We start from the raw sequence: 22786 nt of genomic DNA on the forward strand, positions 1-22786 counted from the left end.
GACTGCCAGGTTCAAATCTTAGCATCTGCCACTAGACTAGCTTTTAAGCCTTGGGGAAGTTACTAAGCTTAATGTGTCTCAGTTAACAATACACAGCTTATAAATATTTTCAGCGACTGAATGACAGGGAATGGCAACAGTGAGCACACCAAGGGTTAGCTTGTTTCATCATCCCTGTGACTTCTCCAGAAGGTCTCGTCCACTGGTACCTGGAGTTCACATTGTTTGACTGCATGACATACCAGATTGCTGGCAGCAACTCAAAGTCCACACTAGAAGAGAAGCAAAGAGTACAGCCACTGCCATCCACATTATGTATTTCCTAAACACTTGCTCTATGGTAGGCACTGTACCAGGTGACTTCTAGCACTGGACTGTCAGGTAAGAATTTAAGAACTGTTACTGTTTAACTGTGGACGAGGGTGTCTGCAAGGGCGGGGTGGTGGTGGTGGTGGTGTGGAAACAAGATTTTCCAATGTGTATTTTTTATGCTTTGGATTTTTTTAACAATTATATATTCCAAGCATATTCTTGCTTTTCAGTGCCACACACAGGCAGTTTCAGTCAGTCAGTCAGTTTAGTCACTCAGTCGTGTCCAACTCTTTTCGACCCCATGAACCACAGCACGCCAGGCCTCCCTGTCCATCACCAACTCCCGGACTTTACCCAAACTCATGTCCATTGAGTCTGTGATGCCACCCGACCATCTCATCCTCCGTCATCCCCGTCTCCTCCTGCCCTCAATCTTTCCCAGCATCAGGGTCTTTTCCAATGAATCAGCTCTTCGCATCAGGTGGCCAGAGTATTGGCGTTTCACCTTCAACATCAGACTGATTTCCTTTAGGATGGACTTGTTGGATCTCCTTGCAGTCCAAGGGACTCTCAAAGAGTCTTCTCCAATAACACAGTTCAAAAGCATGAATTCTTTGGCACTCAGCTTTCTTTATAGTCCAACTCTCACATCCATACATGACCACTGGAAAAACCATAGCCTTGACTAGACGGACCTCTGTTGACAAAGTAATGTCTCTGCTTTTTAATATGCTGTCTAGGTTGGCCATAACTTTGCTTCCAAGGAGCAAGCGTCTTTTAATTTCATGGCTGCAGTCACCATCTGCAGTGATTTTGGAGCCCAAAAAAATAAAGTCAGCCACTGTTTCCCCATCTATTTGCCATGAAGTGATGGGACCAGATGCCACGATCTTAGTTTTCTGAATGTTGAGCTTTAAGCCAACTTTTTCACTCTCCTCTTTCACTTTCATCAAGGCTTTTTAGTTCCTCTTCACTTTCTGCCTTAAGAGTGGTGTCATCTGCATATCTGAGCTTATTGATATTTCTCCTGGCAATCTTGATTCCAGCTTGTGCTTCCTCCAGCCCAGCGTTTCTCATGATGTACTCTGCATATAAGTTAATTAAGCAGGGTGACAATATACAGGCTTGACGTACTCCTTTTCTTATTGGAACCAGTTCTAACTGTTGCATCCTGACCTGCAGACAGGTTTCTCAAGAGGCAGGTCAGGTGGTCTAGTATTCCCATCTCTTTCAGAATTTTCCACAGTTTATTGTGATCCACACAGTCAAAGGCTTTGGCATAGTTTGTAAAACAGGCAGTTCATGTTCCTTATATTAAGCGGCATTACTCTTCAATTGCACAAAGACTTCCAAGCTGATCGTCAAATAAAGGAACCGCTAACTGGGAGAGAGGGATGGATGGCGCGGTGAGCGGCAAAAGGGCAGTTCGCCGCCAGCCCTTGGCCGTGGTGGGAGGCGGACTCTCGCGGGATTCTCGGAGGTCTCGCGGGAATCTCGGAGGACCTAGCAACCTGTCACGTGACTCCCGGGGCTGCCCGCGCTCCCCCACCGCTGGGACCCAGCCGCCACGTCGGGAAGGGGCGTGGCGAGTGCCATGCGTGGTGCGTGCCCCGCCCCTCTCACGTAGGAGGAGCGTGACGAAGGCCGTGCGCGGTGCGTGCCCCGCCCCTCCCCCGGAGCCCGGATGAAGAGTAACGCCATTCGCGCCGGAGAGGCCGAGAGCTCTCCCGGTCGGGCCCTGGACGCCGGAGCCGCCGCGCCATGAGTTCCCTTCGCCGCCTGCTGTTGCTTCTCCTGCTGGTGTTCCCCGCCACCCTCCTGCTCCGAGTCGGCCCAGGAGGTGAGGCCGGGGCCGTGGGTCGAGGGGTTCGGCCTGGTGGGCGGGAGCCGCCGTGGGACCAGGCAGGCGTGAGGCCGTAGGCGGCCGCGGCGCCCCCCGGGTCGGGGTCCCCCCGGGGCCGGAGTCTCCCCGTCGGCCTCCCTCGGTGGCCCGTGGGCCCCATCCCCGCCCCCGGCGCGCAGTGCGGCCCCGCGCGCCAGGCCCCGCAGGGGCCCGGTCCCGGCACGGAGGGTCGGGGGCGCCCGGAGCCCAGGCCGGCGGGGGCGGCGGGCGGGCCGGCCGGAGCGCTCTGGGACCGCTGACCGCCCGCGGCTGCCGCTCCGCCCCCTGCCCTGCCCTCCCCTCGGCGCTGAGCTGACGTGTCCCTGGCTTCCAGGCCAGGCGTCCTCCATTCATTTGCCGAAACCGGGGTGTTTGCGGGCCCGGGCACACTGCTCGGCCTCCGGTCTTTCCCCCGTGTATCAGCGCAGCCGTCTGCGTCCCCGGGTGTCTTGGCTTCACCAAACCCCCCGTGCTCGTCTGCCAGTGCAGCAGCCCTGCGTCCAGACGGGCTGCGGAATCCTTGGGCACGTCCATTATTCCAGCCCTCCTTTTGCGCCCCTTTTTTTGTTAACTTTTTTTGTTTGTTTCGTGGATGCATCGCATAGTCCTGAAAAAAAATGTAGTCTGTTTCGTTATTTGGATGTATTCCTACAGTTTATCTGGTGTGACAGGGGACGATAAAAATGTGGAGACTTGGCTTCTTGCCCTGATTCTGTCTTGAACTGCAGTTTTCTCCATGGACGTTAGTCTGACCATATGATCGCTAGAATTCCTGTAAGTTTAAGCAAGCTGTGTGGCAAAGTGAATGATAGTGACAGCCCTTTACGTGTTCTTTTTGCAAAGAAAAGTGAACTGACTGATTTCTGTTTAATGGATAGAAAACCAAGTTTGAGAATTAACCACAATTGTTAATTCATTTGCAAATTTGAATAGGAATGCTTTTCCTTTAGGAGTTGCTTTCCTGGTTGTTGTTTTTATTTTCTTTAGGAAAATTTGGTGATCATATTTGTCTAGAATCTGGACTGAATTTTTTCTGGCTTTAGAACATTTTCTTAAGAAACATCAGTTATCTGACTGGGTATCTTTGATTTTTTTTTTTTTTTTTGGGTGCCTTAGGGTCTGTCTTTCAAAACATATTTTCTCTTAATTTTTCCAATAGAAAAGTGTTAGATTTTTTTAAGGCACAAAATTGTTACTGGTTAGCATAAAAACGTTCAATAAATTTTGGGTGAAAGCCAGTGCATTTATTGAGAAGTCTTGAAATTTAAGTATAACTTTATCATGTCAGATGTAGTCTTCTTACTAGTTTCATTGTAAATTATGAATGCACTGTTTCGGTTTGTTCAAGAAGCAGTAGAAGCTGACTTTCAGTTCATGAAATGTGGTTCAGTGTTAACAGTTGACTTAAATCTTAACTGTGGTAAGAACTCAGGGAGGTGGAAAAGGCTTGAAATGCAGAGTTCTTAGAATTTACTGTTTCTTCTGGGTTTACAGCGTGTACACATGCTTTTTCATTTTCCCCCCTATACTGAATTGCCACATCATCATTCTTTCTGAGAAGTGTTGGAAGAGTCTCTGAAACTTTGAAATTTCTTCTGAGGGCCTTGCCTGAAATAGATTTAATGTGACATGTACTTTTGCCTATAAAATTAGGATTTACAATTTTTTGGGATTAAAGTTATGCTTAACTTTCACTATGACTTTAAGTGTAGGGATTATAAGAAGTATCTTAAAACATTTTTGAAGCTGTATGCAAAAATAAATGCATGCTTTCTCAGCTCTCAACTCTGAAATTGCCGATATAGTTTTTACTAAATCAAATGTGTTTTATGAGAGCTAGTTTTTACCATAGGTGTCATACAGATGTTTGTTCCTTGGAGTTATATGCTATAAAGTACTAAGAGTTTTGAGCTGTTGTGAACTTTAATAAACAGTTTCTTGCCTAGATATTTAGATTGCTATTTTCTTTTAGGCCTGGATTTTTTTTTTTTTTTTTGGTTTGTTTTATATGGTTAATGATGGATTAAAATGTAGAGCTTTTTAGTTTTAAAACAAACTTACTTTGTTACTTTTAATATGTTTAACAAAATTGCCTGAATTTATTTATTTGGCCTTTACGGCATCTGTAGTTTTAGCAATTCATTTTTCCAGCTGCTTTTTAAAGTTAAACAGCATTTCCCGCTAAAATTAATGTGCAGTTGGTAAGACTGGCAGTAAGATAAGATCATCTGAATGTTCTTAGAGGCATTGTAATTTGTCATCACTTGAGTGGACTGGGAGATTGAGTTGTTCTGAGGGAAAATTTTTGTTGCCTTTACAAAAGGAAAAGTTGGTATTCCAGGGTAAAGGTTAACTGCTTGTTTCGTGTTTTATTGTTAGGCTCATTGGCAGTGGCGCAGGATCTTACAGAAGATGAAGAAACCGTGGAAGATTCTATAATTGAAGATGAAGACGATGAAGCAGAGGTGGAAGAAGATGAACCGACAGATTTGGTTAGTGCTGTGCTCGGTTTATTACATGTATATAATGTATTTAGAATTTATCCCTTCTATAGACAAATATGGTATTAAACTGTTTGCCTTTAGAGGTTTGTGACTGGGATCAGAGTGGATTGAAGTTGGGAGAATGAGGCCAGTCACTGAGGATAATTCCTTAGTATTTTTGGGCAGAAGGAAGGAGACATGAAACAGAACAGTCCAAGATGACATGGACAGGAGTCTTTAAGGCAGCGGAGTAGGACCGCTGGACCGGTTGGTGGGTTTGGGACATACCCCGCTTAACTTGCTGACCTTGGGCAGCTTACCTCTCTGGGTCTTCCTTTCCTCTCCTCTCCTTCCTTCCCTCCATAAGCAGTGTATCTGTGAGTTCCTGCAGTGTACCAGGCGCTGTTCTGGATTCCCTGGGTGAACAGGCCAGACAGCCTCTCTCTTCCCGTGCTCTTTCTGTTCTGGGACAGCATGTATGCGTTTTGCTGCCAGGGGTGAGGAGTAGACAAAAAACAATGTGTAAACTATGTGCCATGAAGATTCCTCATAGAGAGGGCTTGGAAAAGATCTAGAAGTTGTCTGATTTTGAAGCTTTTACTATAAAATTCCAGTATGACAGCAGACACATTGAGCTACAAGTAGGATCACTGTGGCACGCTGGTAGCTGAGACCTGGTGGGCGACAGTCCGTGGGTCACAGAGTCAGGCATGACTCAGAAACTCACACTTTCACTCCACTTTCTAGCTTATTTTCTCTCTCAGACTACTGTAATTTATCCTACGAAGAATCTTGAACCACTCTCAAACTCCAAAATTAGTTTCTCTTTGAAGTCTTCACAACAATGTGGTCTTTGACGTCAGAGTGAAGGCCATCAGTGTGAACTCTGTCAAGTAGAACTTGAGTTCTTCTGAATAGATTACTCACCGTCTTGTCTGCGTCTTTCCCTTCAGAGAGTTGTTTTTACTCTCCTCTAGGGTGGGCCATCCCACCTTCTCCCTGTCTGGTCCTGTGGGATCTTGCTTATTATCCTCTTTCTTCCTGTGGCTTCCAGCGTTGATTTTTCTCGGTGACTTATTTCTGTTAAGCTACAGATGTGCCCACACCCCTCCACTTGGTGTTCTCCACCTTAAGTTGCTAACAGGTTTCCTTTTTACCAGCACAGTTCTTAGAAGAGCGCTTTGTACAGCTGTCTCTTCTGCTCGTTTCCCGTTCGTTCTCTCACAGTGGTCGCTCAGCTCCACGAATCTCGTGAACCCATCTTGCTGTGGCGCCCGTGGCCTCTTGGCCAGGTTCCTGGCCCGGTCTCCGCCCTGAGCCTTTGCTGAGTGCCCCTCCTCGCTGGCCTCATGGCCCTTCCGGGTTTTCTTGGTTCTGCCGCTGCTGCCTGCTCCGCTGCCTCCTTTGCCTCCTCACTTCTTAATGCTGATGACTCCTGTGATCAGGTCATAGGGTGATTTCTCTTGTTTCTCAAGTGTCTCCTTTTCCCCGTATTTGACAAGTTTATGGTTACTACGTTCCCTTAAACATATGAGGTGGGTGTGGAGAAATTTTAAAATGTAAGATAGTCTTTGCTCTGTTGACCTTTTTAAAACAATGTTATTGAAATATTATTTACATATCATGATACTTTCTCACTTTAAGCATACGATTCAGTGATTAGTAGTAAATGTTCTGAGTCGTGCAAATTTAATTGAATTTCAGGACATCTCCACCTCATAATGGGGCTTCCCTGGTGGCTCAGAGGGTAAAGTGTCTACCTGCAATGCAGGAGACCTGGGTTTGATTCCTGAGTCAGGAATATCACCTGGAGAAGGAAATGGCAACCCACTGCAGTACTCTTTCTTGCCTGGAAAATCCCATGGACAGAGAAGTCTGGTAGATTACAGTCCATGGGATCGCAAAGAGTCAGACACAACTGAGCGATCGCTTGCTGGCCACCTCATTATTTCCCTAGTCACGTTTTTTTAAAGACCGTTTCTTCCCAATGGTGTGCCGACTTCTCACAGGGAGGTCGTTCTGTAAATTGGGACTGGATGACTCATAACCAGGCCTGGAGCAGGGGCGGCAGAAGCAGCCCGCGGGCCCGCGCCAGCCCTGCCACCTTCTCCATGTTGGCTCTGGCTGCTCGCCTCCTGCGCCTGCAGCTGCATACTCGCAGGGGGAACCTCGGTTCCAAAGCTGAAAGGATTTGATATCTGAGTCCTTAGACCGGCCCCTCCTTTCCCCTTTGTTGGGGAGGGAATTGAAGACTGTGTTTGAGACTACTTCTTTTCTTGGAAAGTAGTGTTCCTGGCATTTAAGGGGGAAAATTAATACTGTCCATTTTAACTAGAAATTATATGTCCTTTTGAAAAATATGGTTTTCAAAGTTTCAGACTTTATAGAAAACTTACCCACTTGGGCTCTAGAACCTTGCAGTTCAGAGTGTAATCTAAGTACCAGCTTCATGGGCATTTGGTGGATCCTTGTTAGAAATACAGAATCTCAGGCTTCACTCTCAGTTACAGTTGCAGAATCCCTGGGGGATCTATATGCACGTAACTGTTCATTCCACTACTGATCTCAGCACAGCCTTGGAGATGCAGTATACTAATATATTGTCCCAAATCCAGTGAAGTCACTATTCTTACATGATGCTGTGCTTTTCCCCATAGTAATCGGTTTTCAGCATTTCTTTTAGGCTGAAGATAAAGAGGAAGATGATGTATCGGGTGAACCTGAAGCTTCGCCAAGTGCAGATACAACCATCCTGTTTGTGAAAGGAGAAGGTGAGCAGGGGATGTGGTTGTAATTCAGACACAGGAGTGTTTTAAATGACAAGCTCACTTGTTGGGGAAGCAATAATGATAAAGATCTTTATTTCTGCAAATATAGTGCAGACACATTTTGGGGAAAAAAATCTGCTAATATATGTGTGAATATGGGTATCTGTAAAGTATCGTTTCTGGCTTTGAAACTAAAGGGGAAGATAAATACTATCCATTTTAACTAGAAATTAAATGTCCCCTTGAAAGATACTGTTTTTAAACTTTATCCAAACTGCCACAGTACAATTAACATTCATATTTTGAGTGTAAATACTAGTGAAATAATAAATCTTTTTTTTTATTAACGCCTGTGTTGCGTTAGAAGAAGATAAATGGCTAACATTTATTGAGAGCTGACGTTTTGAGTATTTTGTGTGTGTTCACTGAATCCTAACGGGAACCCCAAGAGAAGAGTTGCTGAACTGATTCAGAGGTCACTGCTGCTCAGGGTCACTCTCAGTGAACAGGCTGTGAAGACGGTTTAGACTCAGGTCCATCTGGCCCCAAACCTGTGCTTCAGCGGATTAGTAGCTCTGTAAATGATTATCGGATACTTATTGGAGATTATTCATTTGAGGGGCCTTCTCAGGCTCTCTGTTTTATTCCCATGTACATTCCAGCTCTATGTCTGCAGAAAGTGTGATTTGATTGAAAGGTTTTTGTTTTCCTAGTTTTTTTTTTTTGTAGCTGCCTCCGTGGGTCTTAACCTTCAGATCTGCATTCTGAGTAACTGCCTAAAGTAGATAAGGGTTTTTTTTTAACGTCTGACAGACGTTACAGTTTGCAGGTGAATCTCAGGTGTCCCTTCCCTGTCACTCTCCTCCCCACTGTCTGCACAGCCGGCAGAGCCTGAGTGGCGCCGCTGGTGAGCTCTGCACCACGCGCAGCCGCCCTGGGGGCCCTGACTGCTGCAGCACAGCGCCCGCTGCTCCTGGCGACTTGGCAGCTCCATTGAGCTCTTCAGTTGGAGCGCTGGCATGTCAACAAGGGTTTCAGCTTACACTGAAGCTGCTGGAGCACGGCTGCAATGTTCTCCTGAAATGGGTTCTGAAACCAATTCCATACACAGCAGGAACAGACGTCAGAATCCATTTGTAATGTCTGTGTCTTTTGCACCTTTTAAATGTTTTCTAACCTTCCTCTTTTTTGTTTCGTAGATTTTCCAGCAAATAACATTGTGAAGTTCCTGGTAGGCTTTACAAACAAGGGTACAGAAGATTTTATCGTCGAGTCTCTGGACGCCTCATTCCGTTACCCTCAGGACTACCAGTTTTATATCCAGAATTTCACCGCTCTTCCTCTGAACACGGTCGTGCCGCCCCAGAGACAGGCAACCTTTGAGTACTCCTTCATCCCCGCAGAGCCCATGGGGGGCCGGCCCTTCGGTCTGGTCATCAACCTGAACTACAAGGATCTGAACGTAAGGCCCTCCTTAAGTTAGGGGTGCGTGAGGACAGTTGACGTCTAAGTACTATTGTGTTTATTCGTTCGAGTGCCTGTTTGGTGGTTGAAATTGATGGGCAGCGGGCAGGCAAAGGTAGATTACACATATCTGTCTTCGAGTCTGTAATGCAGTGGGCCAGAGGAGTGTAAACAGACATCACGGCGTGACAAGTGCTGCGTCCTGGAGACGAGTGAGTGCAGGCTAGGAAAGTTCTAGAAAAGAAAGTGGAATCCACGGCTTCTTCAGGTGTGTTCATACATATTCAGTGATCTTTGTGCTTTCTGTCACTTGCATTTTGCCCATTTTACTACTACTGGGTGTAAGTTTTAAGGACTTTCTGTGACTATTTTCCTGTCAATTTATACATTCATAAAATATAACCGAATATTTTTAGGATATTAAAAAGGCTTATGGTTTATGAGACCCAAATAGCCTCTCGGGTGTCTTACCTCCATAGTGTAGGTGTGCCCAGTGAGTGAGTGAGAGGAGCCCACTAGGGTTTTGCTGCCAGGAATTGACCTCCAGATGCCAACTGTTAGGTCCTCCTTCAGATGAGAGCACATCTAAAAGGCTTTCAGGAAAGGAAATCTCATCCTTTGTGGAATAAATCAACCTTCTCATCACCCTGGTGTCAGTGTATTTATCTTACGTCTGCATTAAATTTCTGATGCTACCATTAAGTTTTCCTTTTTTGTTTTTTTTTAAACTACTTAGTAGAATGTGGAAAAGATTTTTCCATCTTTTTTTTTTTTTTTTGCTGTACCTCCTGGGCTTCTGTGATTTCAGTTCCCTGACCAGGTTTGAACCCGGGCCCCGGCATTGAGAGCACTGAGTTGTAACCATTGTACTGCCAAGAATTCCCCTTCCTTATTTTCAAAACAATGTACTAAATTTCCTCAATGTTACAGCTTAGTAGCTTGCAGGATTATATATTTCATCTTGTTTTTAAGCAGAATTAAACTTGATCCAAAAGCATGCCTGTAGTTTCAGTTCTGTTTGAATGTCTGTTTCATCTTGGTTTGCTAATCGAAAGATCTTGAAATAAGACTTAAACCGGAAAAAAAAAAAAAAAAAAGACTTAAACCGTTACAGTTCAACAATAAATAGTGACAGTTTGGAAAAGTATTACCTCAGTGCTTCACACAGAACACGGAGCACGGCTGTGTGTTGTCTCAGTGAGTCTCATGTATTTGAAAACTGAAATTGTATTGAGCTGACAAAATTATTTCGAGACCACCAAAAAAAAAGATTTTGATACTGTGAATGTCACTGACCGTTTAATGTAAATTGATTTCCAACCCATTTTCAGTATGGATTTGACTTTTGTTCAAGTCTAGTTCTTAAAACAAGGCTCTACTGCAGAATGCCCACGTTCATGCTTTTCCTTTCTTGTTTGAAGGGTTACATACAGCAGAAGCCAGGGCTTCTAGCTGAAGAGTGTTCTGTGTTCTCTGCTTCTTTCTGTACGTTTTACTGTGTATTCACTTCCCTGGTTTCAAAGAAAGTGGGGACAATTTTAGCAAAGTTGGAGTCATTCTTTGTTTTGTAGGACAAAGTAACGTCATAATGTTGAGTCCCTGACTTAGTACACTTAGGCACGACTCTGTTGAGTCTTAGGATATTGTAAGTGATTAGAGAGCTGTAGTGCATATTAGGATGACAGTTTGAAGAAATCTTACAGGCTTTCATTATTCTAGTGCATTCCAGATTTTTGTGATTTATTTTTTCTTAACAGGGTAATGTTTTCCAAGATGCTGTCTTCAATCAAACGGTTACAATTATCGAGAGAGAAGATGGGTTAGATGGAGAAACGTAAGTGAGTTTTGCCGGATGTAGATTTTGGTCTCAGAAGGCAGGACTGGGAGGCTCGTGTCTCATCCTGGTGTTTCATGGTGAAAATGGAGCCTGCTGTGGATGGGGTGAAATCTTGACCACTTAACTCCACACTTTAGATGATTCTCACAACAATGATTAATAACAGCACGTTAGGAAAGGTGGTTAAAACTAACAAAAATTGATTTAGAAAGATAGTTCACTTTTTGTTCTTCCTGTCTTTAAATTGTTTTACAGTCAACAGCCTAATGGAAGTTGCATGCCTCCAAAATTGTTACTGAAAATATATTAGGAGATTTTTATCTTGAAAAATGTATTCTTCGTGAATACCGAATCATTTTTCAGTGTATACTTGTGATTCACAAAGAGTAGTTTCTAAATAAAATCGTGCAAAATCTGTGAGGAACAAAACCTAATGCATTTATTTTAACTGAGCTTAGAATATAACAAATCATGAAGTCATTCATTGTAGATCATGTGCCTTTTGGCAGAGTAGGGGGGAGACTAATTGATGTTAAAGATAAAGGTAAATTCATGAAACTATTACCTTCATCTTAGTTGAATTTAAAATATTTTACTCTTTTTTTCCCCACAAATTGTTTGGAAAACATACGTTGTATTAGAATTATCATTGCAGTTACCTCACAGGTCTTCTGAGTTAAACTCAGTTGTAGTTTTAATTAGCTGTGGTATTTCTTACGAACTGAAGCAGGTTTCTGTCTTCTCCTTTGACATCAGCATATTTATGTACATGTTCCTGGCTGGTCTCGGGCTGCTGGTTGTCGTTGGCCTTCATCAGCTCCTGGAATCTAGAAAGGTAAATACGCTTGAACTAAGCAGCTCCTGTTGGGGTCTTCCGAAGTCGGTACAGTGCCAAGTACAGTCTCCGTATTTGTGCCTGCTTGCTCTCACTGTGGGTTTATAGATTTACACCTTTTTAAAATGAAGCTTGAAGATGAGACCTTGGGGGTGTGTTTGGGTTTGTTTAGAATTTTCTGCCACATGCAGTTAATGGATGTGTTACTTTACTTATTAGCCATGCAGCTTCTTGATCATAGGGCCCATTTCTAATTAGCAGTTAAATGAGTCTTGGTTTGACAAAGAAAGAGTGAGATTGGCCGAATTTTGCTCTTGCTGGAGTAGTGGAGTGTTAGTGTTGAAGGCCCTCGTGTGCTCATGGCCTCCTGGCTTTGAACACGGTGGGTAATTCTTCCCCTGCGTCCTCATCTCCCTCTCCTCCCCACCCTCCAAACAAAAGCCCCAAAATGGAATAATCCATACTGTTCCTTTCAGTGTGTAACATGGTTTGTGTCAAATATATTGATGTCCACTGGCTCCAGACAGTTATTTATTAAGCAGTTAGTCAGGCAGTTAAATCTCTGTGATATTGGTAGTACATGTTAAGTCATTATCTTTTAAAGAGAAGTAGTGCTTAAACGTTCATTACCTCATTTTCATAAAATAGCATTTTTGCTATAAATTTATGTATTAGGGATAAACCATTTTTTTCAGTTGTCTTTCTGTGTATTCAGATTGAGTTTTCAGACTGTAATTAATTATTCGGCTTCTTATGTAAATAATTAGATGGGGTTTATTATTTTTTAAAGAATAGGATTGAAGGGTAGAGTTCCGTCTCTTTTCTTCTTGCAGTTTTGCTGCAAATACTCAAGGAACAAAGTTTGAGGCTGTTAGCTTAACTGAGATTGCATGTTTTTGTTTTATTTATACCAGCTATTTAAGTGTATTTAGATACAATGCAGGAATCCGCATGCAACATTTCAGTAATTATCCCACATTTTGTTGAATGTGAAAATAAATGTATTCTTCAGATTCCCAAAATGAGAAAAATCATTGTATAAATAGTAGTTCTTACTTGGTCTACCAGTTGTATTAACATATGAAGCCTTAGAGCAGAGGAAAAGGTTAAAGACTGGAAATAAATAATTGTGAAGACTTATTCCTTATTCTTTATAATTGCTGTAGATATGGTTTCCCCCTGTCTAGTTAAAAAAATAATTGAGGAATACGTTTTAGAACTAGCAGAGAACATGTTTATCTAAAGACAGTTCAGCAGGTAGCTTGATAGAGGTCGTTTTAAATGACAGTAATAAAACGCTGCTGGGGCTCCTGTAACGTGGTGCTTCTGTGTTCTCTCAGCGCAAGAGGCCCATTCAGAAGGTAGAGATGGGAACCTCGAGTCAAAACGACGTCGACATGAGCTGGATTCCTCAGGAAACTCTGAACCAGATCAGTAAGTACTCAAATTTGGCTGGAAATTTTTCTCTTAAATGGAAGTAAATGTCTTAGATTTAGCAAAAAAAAAAAAAAAAAGCCTGGTTGATGCTACTTAGCACTTACCTTTTCGTTACTTCTGGAGTCTGATGTGATTAATGAATGCTTTACATTTTTACTGTGTGCTGTATGTATACTTTTAATTTAGAAATACTTCCACATCTGCAGTTTGTGTACAGATGTGTGAGTTCTCTATATTCCTAACCTTTCCCTATCTTTTTTTTCTTTCCTGTTGCTTCAGTGCAGAGTAGAAGAGGTGAGGCAATTAATTTTTTTAATGGTATTTGGTACAGTATTGAGAGCTCTTGTGCAGCATGTGAATATCGTATAGTAAGTTTAATGAACAACAGTTTTCTACCACTGTTTATTAGAAAACAAACTGCCAGCTACCCATTGTATTTGAAAGAATAAACCTACCATACTGCCTGAGAGTTTATCTAATATAATTTCAGTTTTATTATATATGCAGTTGGTGAAATACTAATCTGTATAGGAGAATGTAGTTTTTTTCCTCTCTCCAGTGGTAAGCAGACTTTTTAAAAAACATTATAAAAGCAGTATGACCTCATTTTTTTAAGGTGAAAAATTTCACGCCACCTGCTGGCTCCACCAGTCCCATTTTCCATGAGTCACTGTGTTCACGTGTTACTCTAGCCGGTTTCTACACGCGTGTCAGTGTGCATGTCTGGTGCTTCTGTGTCTGTGTTCACAGGTGGGGTCGTGTGGCACATGGTTCTATAGCCTGAGTTCTCGTGCCTTGGGTGTCTCTGTGGTGATTACTTACATACTTACCTCGTTTTTACCAACCATATAGTATTCTTTTACAGTTCTTTTATTTAAATGTGTTAGGATTGATTAAGCCTGTTCCGTGTTGAAGGATAGAACAGTTTCTGTTTGCAGGGTTTTTTGGTTCTTAAAATTAATTCTCCAATGAATATTCTTAAAAATAAGATGATGGGATAATTTTCCAAATTGCGGTGTAGTTGACATGGGACGTTAGTTTTGCATGTACACCATGATGATTTGGTGTTGATGAAGTGATCGTGTCACCTAGTCGGCACCGTCCGACACAGGTGTTTCCTTATGATGAGATGAGACCCTTTTGCGGTATGCTGTCTCAGCCGTGTCCAGGTGGCAGCCCAGTCGCCTTCCGTGTATCAGATCCTTGGCACTTGTACCATCTGGCCCCAGGCTCCTATTTTGCCCACTCTCCACCCGGGATAATTTCCTAAAAGAATAGCTAGGTCTAAGCATATGTATGTCTTTGTGGAAAGTATTCCTGTTCCCTCCCCAAAGGTGGTAGTGTCAGCAGTGTATGATGTTTCCTGTTTCTCTTCCTCTCTCACTAATCATCCTCAAGTGTTCAGATCAGATCAGATCAGTCGCTCAGTCGTGTCCAACTCTCCGCGACCCCATGAATCGCAGCACGCCAGGCCTCCGTGTCCATCACCAGCTTCCGGAGTTCACTGAGACTCACGTCCATCGAGTCAGTGATGCCATCCAGCCATCCCATCCTCTGTCATCCCCTTCTCCTCCTGCCCCCAATCCCTCCCAGCATCAGGGTCTTTTCCAGTGAATCAACTCTTGGCATGAGGTGGCCAAAGTACTGGAGTTTCAGCTTTAGCATCATTCCTTCCAAAGAAATCCCAGGGCCGATCTCCTTCAGAATGGACTAGTTGGATCTCCTTGCAGTCCAAGGGACTCTCAAGAGTCTTCTCCAACACCACAGTTCAAAAGCATCAATTCTTCGGCTCTCAGCCTTCTTCATAGTCCAACTCTCACATCCATACGTGACCACAGGAAAAACCATAGCCTTGACTAGACGAACCTTTGTTGGCAAGGTAATGTCTCTGCTTTTGAATATGCTATCTAGTTTGATCATAACTTTCTTCCAAGGAGTAAGAGTCTTTTAATTTCATGGCTGCAGTCACCATCTGCAGTGATGTTGGAGCCCAGAAAAATAAAGTCTGACACTGTTTCCCCATCTATTTCCCATGAAGTGGTGGGACCGGATGCCATGATCTTCGTTTTCTGAATGTTGAGCTTTAAGCCAACTTTTTCACTCTCCACTTTCACTTTCATCAAGAGGCTTTTTAGTTCCTCTTCACTTTCTGCCATAAGGGTGGTGTCATCTGCATATCTGAGGTTATTGATACTTCTCCCGGCAATCTTGATTCCAGTTTGTGTTTCTTCCAAGTCCAGCGTTTCTCATGATGTACTCTGCATATAAGTTAAATAAGCAGGGTGACAATATGCAGCCGTGACATACTCCTTTTCCTATTTGGAACCAGTCTGGTGTTCCATGTCCAGTTCTAACTGTTGCTTCCTGACCTGCATACAGATTTCTCAAGAGGCAGATCAGGTGGTCTGGTATTCCCATCTCTTTCAGAATTGTCCACAGTTTCTTGTGATCCACACAGTCAAAGGCTTTGGCATAGTCAATAAAGCGGAAATAGATGTTTTTCTGGAACTCTCTTGCTTTTTCCATGATCCAGCTGATGTTGGCAATTTGATCTCTGGTTCCTCTGCTTTTTCTAAAACCAGCTTGAACATCAGGAAGTTCACAGTTCACGTACTGCTAAAGCCTGGCTTGGAGAATTTTGAGCATTACTTTACTAGCGTGTGAAATGAGTGCAATTATGCGGTAGTTTGAGCATTCTTTGGCATTGCGTTTCTTTGGGATTGGAATGAAAACTGACCTTTTCCAGTCCTGTGGCCACTGCTGAGTTTTGCAAATTTGCTGGCATATTGAGTGCAGCACTTTCACAGCATCATCTTTCAGGATTTGGAATAGCTCAACTGGAATTCTATCACCTCCACTGGCTTTGTTCCCACATGTTTAATCTATCAGTATGCTATGGAATGGTACCTTATTTTTCATTTACAGTTAAAATGAGGCTTTGGAGAAGGCAATGGCACCCCACTCCAGTACTCTTGCCTGGAAAATCCCATGGATAGAGGAGCCTGGTAGGCTGCAGTCCATGGGGCCGCTGGGAGTCAGACGCAACTGAGCAACTTCCCTTTCACTTTTCACTTTCATGCATTGGAGAAGGAAATGGCAACCCACTCCAGTGTTCTTGCCTAGAGAATCCCAGGGACGGGGGAGCCTGGTGGGCTGCCATCTATGGGGTCGCACAGAGTCGGACACGACTGATGCAACTGCACACATGAGGCTTGGCTTCAGGTGTCATGATTGGGCACTGGGTTTTGCGGGGGTTAGGGGAGTGGTGAGGTGGTGGTTTTCCTCTGGAGACTGAGAGGCGTGGTATATGCATCAGTTTTCTTTGCTGAAATGAAACGCCACTTTCTGGGCTTTTGTGGCGTTTGGAGCCGCTTTCCCCAAAGCTGGATGACTCCAGGCCGCTCTCTGTTTCATGTGTCTGCTGCTTAACTGATGGGCAGACAGGTGGGTGGGCAAGGTTCTAGACTCACTGTTAAAGGTAAGCTGGAGTGGGCCGTTCTACTGTTGGAGTGAAATTCACTTGTTGAACAAATAGGCTTTGCAGGTTCTTAGAGACTTTTATCGTGTACTTCTGTATTTAAAACTCTGCTGCAGGGGTTGACATTGGGAGTCAGTAATGACCATTTCATATCTATAGTAACAGCTGTGTCCACGTAAATGGCTGATTTCTCAAGTATTTTTGTTGTTGGGGGTGGGGGTGGTGAACACTAATTAATTAGCTATTATTATTTATTTTAAAAAATAAAATAGAGGTAGAAAAGGCAATTAATTCATAGTCTGGCGTTTTTGGAAACCTGGTGAAAGTTGTGGGCTTTCTTCACCAGAAGGTGCGTCTGTGCTTGCTGTCAGGCACCGACCCCTGAAGCCCCTCATCACCAACCTGCTGCCTAAGCACAGAGGCCAGCTCTCATGTGATACTTCAGGCGTTTAATTCTTAAGCACAGTCTTTAGCTTGTAAACATTCGTTGTAAACATTTACTATGTGTTTTTTATACTGGGAAGATAATTTGTAACTTACTCCATAAAGAACTTACATTCCTAATAGGTTAGGTGCTCCTAGAAAATAAAAAGGACAGTGGTCAGAGAGAAGACAATCTTTTACTTGTTAAATAAACTTCAGGATGACTCCTCCCATCGGATGAAAGTGAAAGGAACAGCGCCAGGTTGTTTGGTCTAATTGACCACACTAAGACTAACGTCAGAGAAGAGGCGAAACCCTGCTTGTGGAGAATGGTTCTAACACTGACACTGTTCTGTGTGGTTTCCTCTAACCTGCCGTTCATTGCAGGTGGTTTGTGAAACTGCTGAACATTGTGCCAAGTGCGTGGTGCTGTGTCTGTGAATCCTGTCTTAGTTTGTAACCAGTGTCAGTTGTTTATGCTGTTTGTAAAGATTGTCCTTTTGCAGGTATAAACATGCTCAGCTGTAGACTGCAGGAAGGTTTTGCATGGTAGCTTCACTGTCACCGTGACCAGGGTTAGACCTTTCCCGCCCTAGTTGCAGAGTTTTAATGGGCAGTCATACTGGCCTGTCAGTTTCAGGTGTACAGCTAAGGACAGAGATCTGTGTACACTGGGAAGTGGTCACCGCAGTAAGCCTTGTCATCATCTGTCACCACACAAGATTACCCAGAAAAGTGTGTGTGTGTGGTAATGACCTCTAAGATTTACTTAGCAACTTACAAGTATGTAGACTTTTCATTTTGAGTTAACCTCTTGAAGGACTTGAACATTCAGTTTAGAAACCTGTGCTGGGTAAGAGACGTTTATTGGTGATGGTCTTCTTGCATGTGTGTTATTTTTTGAACTAAATGGTAAAATTGAAGAAAAATGCTATTGAACACATTTATATAGTCAGGCAAGTTAAAACTTCCTCTTTTCTTCCAGATAAAGCTTCACCAAGAAGGTTGCCCAGGAAACGGGCACAGAAGAGATCAGTGGGATCTGATGAGTAAATGTTCCTTTGTGCAACAATTCGGTCTTTACTTAACCCGCCCTAATGTTTTTCGGCCTGATGGGAATTAGTGCAGAGAAGCCATATCACCATAGAAGGCGGCTACTACTTATGTGTGGACTGAGCAATCAGAGTCTGTGGCGATCATATTGCTGAAAATGCACTGCATTTATTTTTCTAAAGTAACAAATTTGGTTTTTTTTAAACCATTAAAATCTATGTGTGTGCGTGCGTGTGTATGTGAGCAGTTGGTCTTAGCAGAATCATTGCTGGCCTGCCTGAAGCAGCCTTTAGAATACTAAACGTGTGCATTGTCTCCTCTTGGGCATGTGCTGACATTTTCTCCCCACAACTCAGCGCTTGCCCAGTATGATTGTAGAGGTCCTGCCTTGGACTGTTAACAGTTGTTTCTTGTTTAGAATAGCTCACATCCCAACTGCTGACACAGATGTGCGGGTTTTTGCTGTTTTACAGCTAGTATTCTAAAGGCGCAAGCAGGAGCAGCTGCTTTTAGCAGTAACGTTGTTGGGTATTTTGCTGCTGTTTACTATAATGCACACCTTCAGAAACCTTCCCCAGTGAGTTAGGCAATTTGGGGATCTCTAGCACCAAAATTGTGAAACATGAAAATTCTGGTTTTGATCCATAAAACCAACGTCACTGTCTTTTAAAAAAAAAAAAAAAGAAAATGGTACCTTTGTGGAGACTGAGTTGTTGTCCGTTGTTCTGTTTCTGACCCGAGAGATGCAGTGGAGTGGCTGAGACCACTCTGGTTTTGTTTTTCCCCTAAGAGATCGTTTTTCTCAACGGAAGTGTCTTGCTTAAGAAACGTTGCCTTGGTCTGCAGACTAAGCAAAATTCTAATAAGAGTTGGATAATTTTTAATGGTTAACCAGTTGTTTTCTGTCTAATCTTTGGGGTATTTTGGTTACTGATTTTTTTTTTAAGTTAATCTGAAAAACTCCAAAATCTTAAGCACTTAGAATCTCAAAACCAAAATGAATTGGACTTCATAAAATTCCTCTTAGTCTCCCTTGTCCTTGACGGTAAATTAAGTTTGACATTGTCAGACTGGGTAAGCACCAGAGTAAAATAGTACGAACAAATAAGAGGCTTTTCCCCTCTGTCCTTAAGCCATATTCTTCTACATATATTTTGTAAGGAAATGGTAAATGAAGTTTTAGTAGCTGTTTTATTCCTGATCTGTCTTCATTATAATGAACTTAATCCCTCTTTATTATAATTCCCCCTACACCCATGCTTACACAAGAAAATAACAGAACAGAAATGAAAAATCTTTCCAAGTTGCTTAAGTATTTAAACATCTGAGCCAAAGCTGACGTCAAGGAAGCGAGTGACTGTATAGCTGTGAACCGCTTTGCAAGCGGGGCTGAGGTGTCAGATTAACTGCATTGGCTGTGCTGAGCTGTGACTTTCTGTGCCTGTGAAACAGTGTTTGAGTTTTTAATTGGGCTGTACGATCAATAGTTTACTTTGGAAAAGCTCTGTGAGCTCTAAGAAACTGCATGGGTTTTACTTTGATGTAATATAGGAGACCCTCCGCCTTCGGAAGGAATATATTTCAAAACATTTTTGTGAATGTCCCAGGTTTGTGAAATTACAGGGATATAATGAAGTGAGGTGTACTACAAAATTCAGTGACCTCTACGGAGCATTTTATTGAATTCCTGGTGATACTTAGGCAGCGGCAAAGCCAGGCCCAGTTACGGGTGCCGGGCCTCTGGCTCGTGAGTAACCTGCCTTATGTACTAGCCCTTCCACTTCTGAGGTCCAAATTAGCGCACGGAAACCATCTGTCATGTTTTATTTTCTTAGCATAGATTGAGAACACTTGAAAATTCTTAAATCCTCAGATGCCAGGGGTCTCTGTAGTGTCAGTGTTTAGCAGAAACTAACTCCATAATGAATGGAATTCAATTCCACACATGGTTTGTTCAAGCACACTTAATAAGTAGCCTGTTTTTTTAAATGTCTTTTTTAAATGTAAATATTTGGATGAAGCTTTTGTTTGTTTTGATACATTAATTTGCTGCACCAACCATGGTTTCAGAATTCACCTTTTGAACACCTTGGTTCCAGAGTCTGTAAAATGAACTGAGAGTCTTGTGTGTCGAGCCTGTCACTGGGACTTGTGAGAGTAACGTGTTGATAAAGCATGGATCTCACCTCACGTGTGCAGCTGCATCGCTTATTTCACGCTCTGACTACAGGGACTTGAGAGACTTCCTCTCCCGTGAACTCCGAGGTAGACGCCTGGGGATAGGAGAAATCAGAAGGGAAGGATCATTGATTGACTTTAGTTTTTAATTTTAAGTAAGTGTCAGAAAATAGTCACTTTGATAGGAGAAAAAGGCACATTTAGATCTTAAAAAATTAAAACGCTCCTGCCCTAAAGGCGTGCTCGCTTTCACAAGCCTGAAGCTGCGTTTCGGTTCTATGCGGAAGCAGGAGTGGGGTGACCCGGGAGCCCTTCTTTAAGGACTTGTGATGTTCTAGAGGAGCAGGCGTGGATAACCGTGACACGTGCGGCTCTCGCACAGCACATGTCTCGTGTGGATCGGTGATCCCCCTTCCCATGGCATGAGGGAAGACTAGTGCATTTAAGTAATGTGATTTTTCTTAACCAATGAACTTGGCAGTACACATCATTTCTACAGGATTTTGCTAAATTACACCCTTCCATTTAAAGACATTTCCAGATGTGAAGTAGTTTACCAGAGTTTTGGACAGCATCATTTGTAACTGTAAAACCATTAAATTCATTCTAATTTTGTTAAGTAAAGTCCTACTTTTCTTTGAACTAGTATCCCCAGCTTAGTGAAGAGCAGCCTGATGTATAAATGAGACCCTGGTTGTCTAGGGAGCGTTCTAGGTTCTCTAGTCAAGCTGATCGGTATTGCTAAGATCGTCATCCTTACAAGAGAGCAGGCAAAAGTAACAAAACTTGGAGACTGACTTGCCAGCATCTGAAATTTCTTCGGGATTCCTATGATTTTATCCTTTTACACAAAAGGCTGGACTTCAACAGTAGTTAATTATGTAATCTGAAGTTTCAGACTTTGGAATCATGTAGGAGTATGACTTCCCTGGTGGCTCAGCTGGTAAAGAATCTGCCTGCAATGTGGTAGACCTGGGTTCCATTCCGGGGTTGGGAAGATCCCCTGGAGAAGGGAAAGGCTACCCACTCCGGTATTCTGCCCTGGAGAATTCAATGGACTGTGTAGTCCATGGGGTCACAGAGAGTTGGACACGACTGAGTGACTTCACTTTCACACAGGAATACGACTAGGGTTTAGGCTCCATTAAGGCGGCAGGGAAAGAACTTAGAAAACGTCAACCACATGCTGTGTTCTGCTGGGCCTTTCCGTTCATCTCCTAAACCCTCACAACAGTCTGCTGAAAGGTGACGCTGTTCCTTTTACGCACCAGGAAAAAACCAAACCTCCGGAGTTGAAGAAGTTCGCATGAGGTTACAGACTGCCTCTGGGGTTGGCCCGACTGACTCTACGACCTTCACATCCTTTTCCCTGTGCCGGGGTCAAGGCGGAAGCCATCAAACCAAGCACTGGGGCAGCTTACAAATACTGGGTTTTGTAGAATCTGGCAGCTAGCAAGTTCAGATAACCTCACGGTTATTTATTTCAAAATCATGGTGGTTAAAAACACTTCAGGATAGATGTTTGTTTTCAGGGATTGACAAGCTCATCTTGGTGTTGGAGGCGAGAGTGAAGATGCCCGTGCTCTCTGCCCAGGGCGGGGCGCAGGGAGTCATGGGTCCCGTCCCCTGTGCAGATGGGGTTCCCAGGAAAACCGAGCATCCCCTAGAGTGACGTAAAGGACGAGCCTTCCGGTTCATAGATCCCAGCGAAAGACGGCTTGACGGCCCTGTCTGCTGTCCCTCAGGCAGGCGTCTGTGATGGTCACCTCGTGGAGGGGTCCGCCCCTCCGCTGGCCTGCTGCCCCCAGCTTCTAGTTCACAGTCGTGTGGAAACCTAATGGGGTCTAAAGAAGACAAGGAAACGGGGCTAGCATTCCCTGGCCGTCTGGTCAGATGTTGTTCTGCGGATAAGCCAGTTCGCAGTTCCGCGAGGTGCCTCGGAGGGGTCGGGGTCGCTGTGGTGGGCCAGCCAGGGGGTCGGGACACAGGCGGCCCTGGCCAGGAGCCGGCGGTGACCGCGAGACGGCAGCTCGTCCCTCGAGGCCCAGCGGGTTTCCTAGACTGACACAGGCCTGTGTCCTTAAATGTTCAGTGGGTTTTTTCTCTTTAAAACTAGTTTAGGATCCCTTGGGTCTGCTTAGGTTCAAATCCCATCGCCCTCCTTGGTTGGGGGCCCTGGGCTCTGGCTTGGGGAGCCTGCCCCCTGTGCCCCCAGGGTTGTGGTGCTGAGGCCCCGCAGCAGGTGACCGGGTGCTGCCGCGTCGTGGGGACACGAGGCTGAGGAGAGGCGGTGCTCCGGGGTGGCCTGACGGTGCAGGTCTGGGAGGACAGAAGTTGAACGGTGTTCGTTCTTAACGAGAGCGGGAACGCCTTCAGCTGGACGCGTCGGGCGGCCAGCTCTGGCTTTAACCGTGAAGGGCCGCCCCGGGAGCTCTGGTCGTTGGCCCGGGTGGGTCCGCACCTGCGCGCCTTGCTGAGCACGAGCGCCCCGAGTGCCGTAGCCGCCCCAAAACGCTCCTGAAAGCCCAGCGGAACGCCCTGCGGCCTCAGGCGCCCGCCTCAGCCCGTGTGTCGGGACCCTCGCCCCGCCTCGCGCCTCCGTACGCGCCCCCTTCACCGCCTGTCCCTCCTGTGCC

General features: G+C 44.3%; 1 protein-coding gene across 2 annotated transcripts; it reads left to right on the forward strand.

The window, feature by feature from the left end:
* The first annotated feature begins 1942 nt into the window (after nt 1–1942).
* On the forward strand, nt 1943–20162 carry SSR1 (signal sequence receptor subunit 1). 2 transcript variants are annotated; one of them, XM_061398920.1, is made up of 8 exons: nt 1943–2152; nt 4574–4686; nt 7361–7448; nt 8645–8907; nt 10667–10743; nt 11503–11581; nt 12922–13015; nt 17905–20162. In XM_061398920.1, the coding sequence occupies exons 1-8, from the start codon at nt 2074–2076 to the stop codon at nt 17970–17972; spliced, it is 861 nt and encodes a 286-aa protein (XP_061254904.1). In that variant the 5' UTR covers nt 1943–2073; the 3' UTR covers nt 17973–20162. The 2 variants fall into 2 exon arrangements, with proteins under 2 accessions (XP_061254904.1, XP_061254903.1); XM_061398919.1 differs by having other exon boundaries at nt 1964–2152; nt 13298–17991.
* The last annotated feature ends 2624 nt before the right edge of the window (nt 20163–22786 follow it).

This window comes from Bos javanicus, chromosome 23 (assembly GCF_032452875.1).
Source record: "Bos javanicus breed banteng chromosome 23, ARS-OSU_banteng_1.0, whole genome shotgun sequence".
Lineage (NCBI taxonomy): Eukaryota > Metazoa > Chordata > Mammalia > Artiodactyla > Bovidae > Bos > Bos javanicus.

Excerpts from the sequence above, each read along its gene's own strand:
- SSR1 (XM_061398919.1), top strand. The coding sequence starts at position 2,074 with ATGAGTTCCCTTCGCCGCCTGCTGTTGCTTCTCCTGCTGGTGTTCCCC. Across the intron at positions 4,687-7,360 it reads AAGATGAACCGACAGATTTG|GCTGAAGATAAAGAGGAAGA; the intron begins GTTAGTGCTGTG and ends CATTTCTTTTAG. Across the intron at positions 10,744-11,502 it reads GATGGGTTAGATGGAGAAAC|CATATTTATGTACATGTTCC; the intron begins GTAAGTGAGTTT and ends CTTTGACATCAG.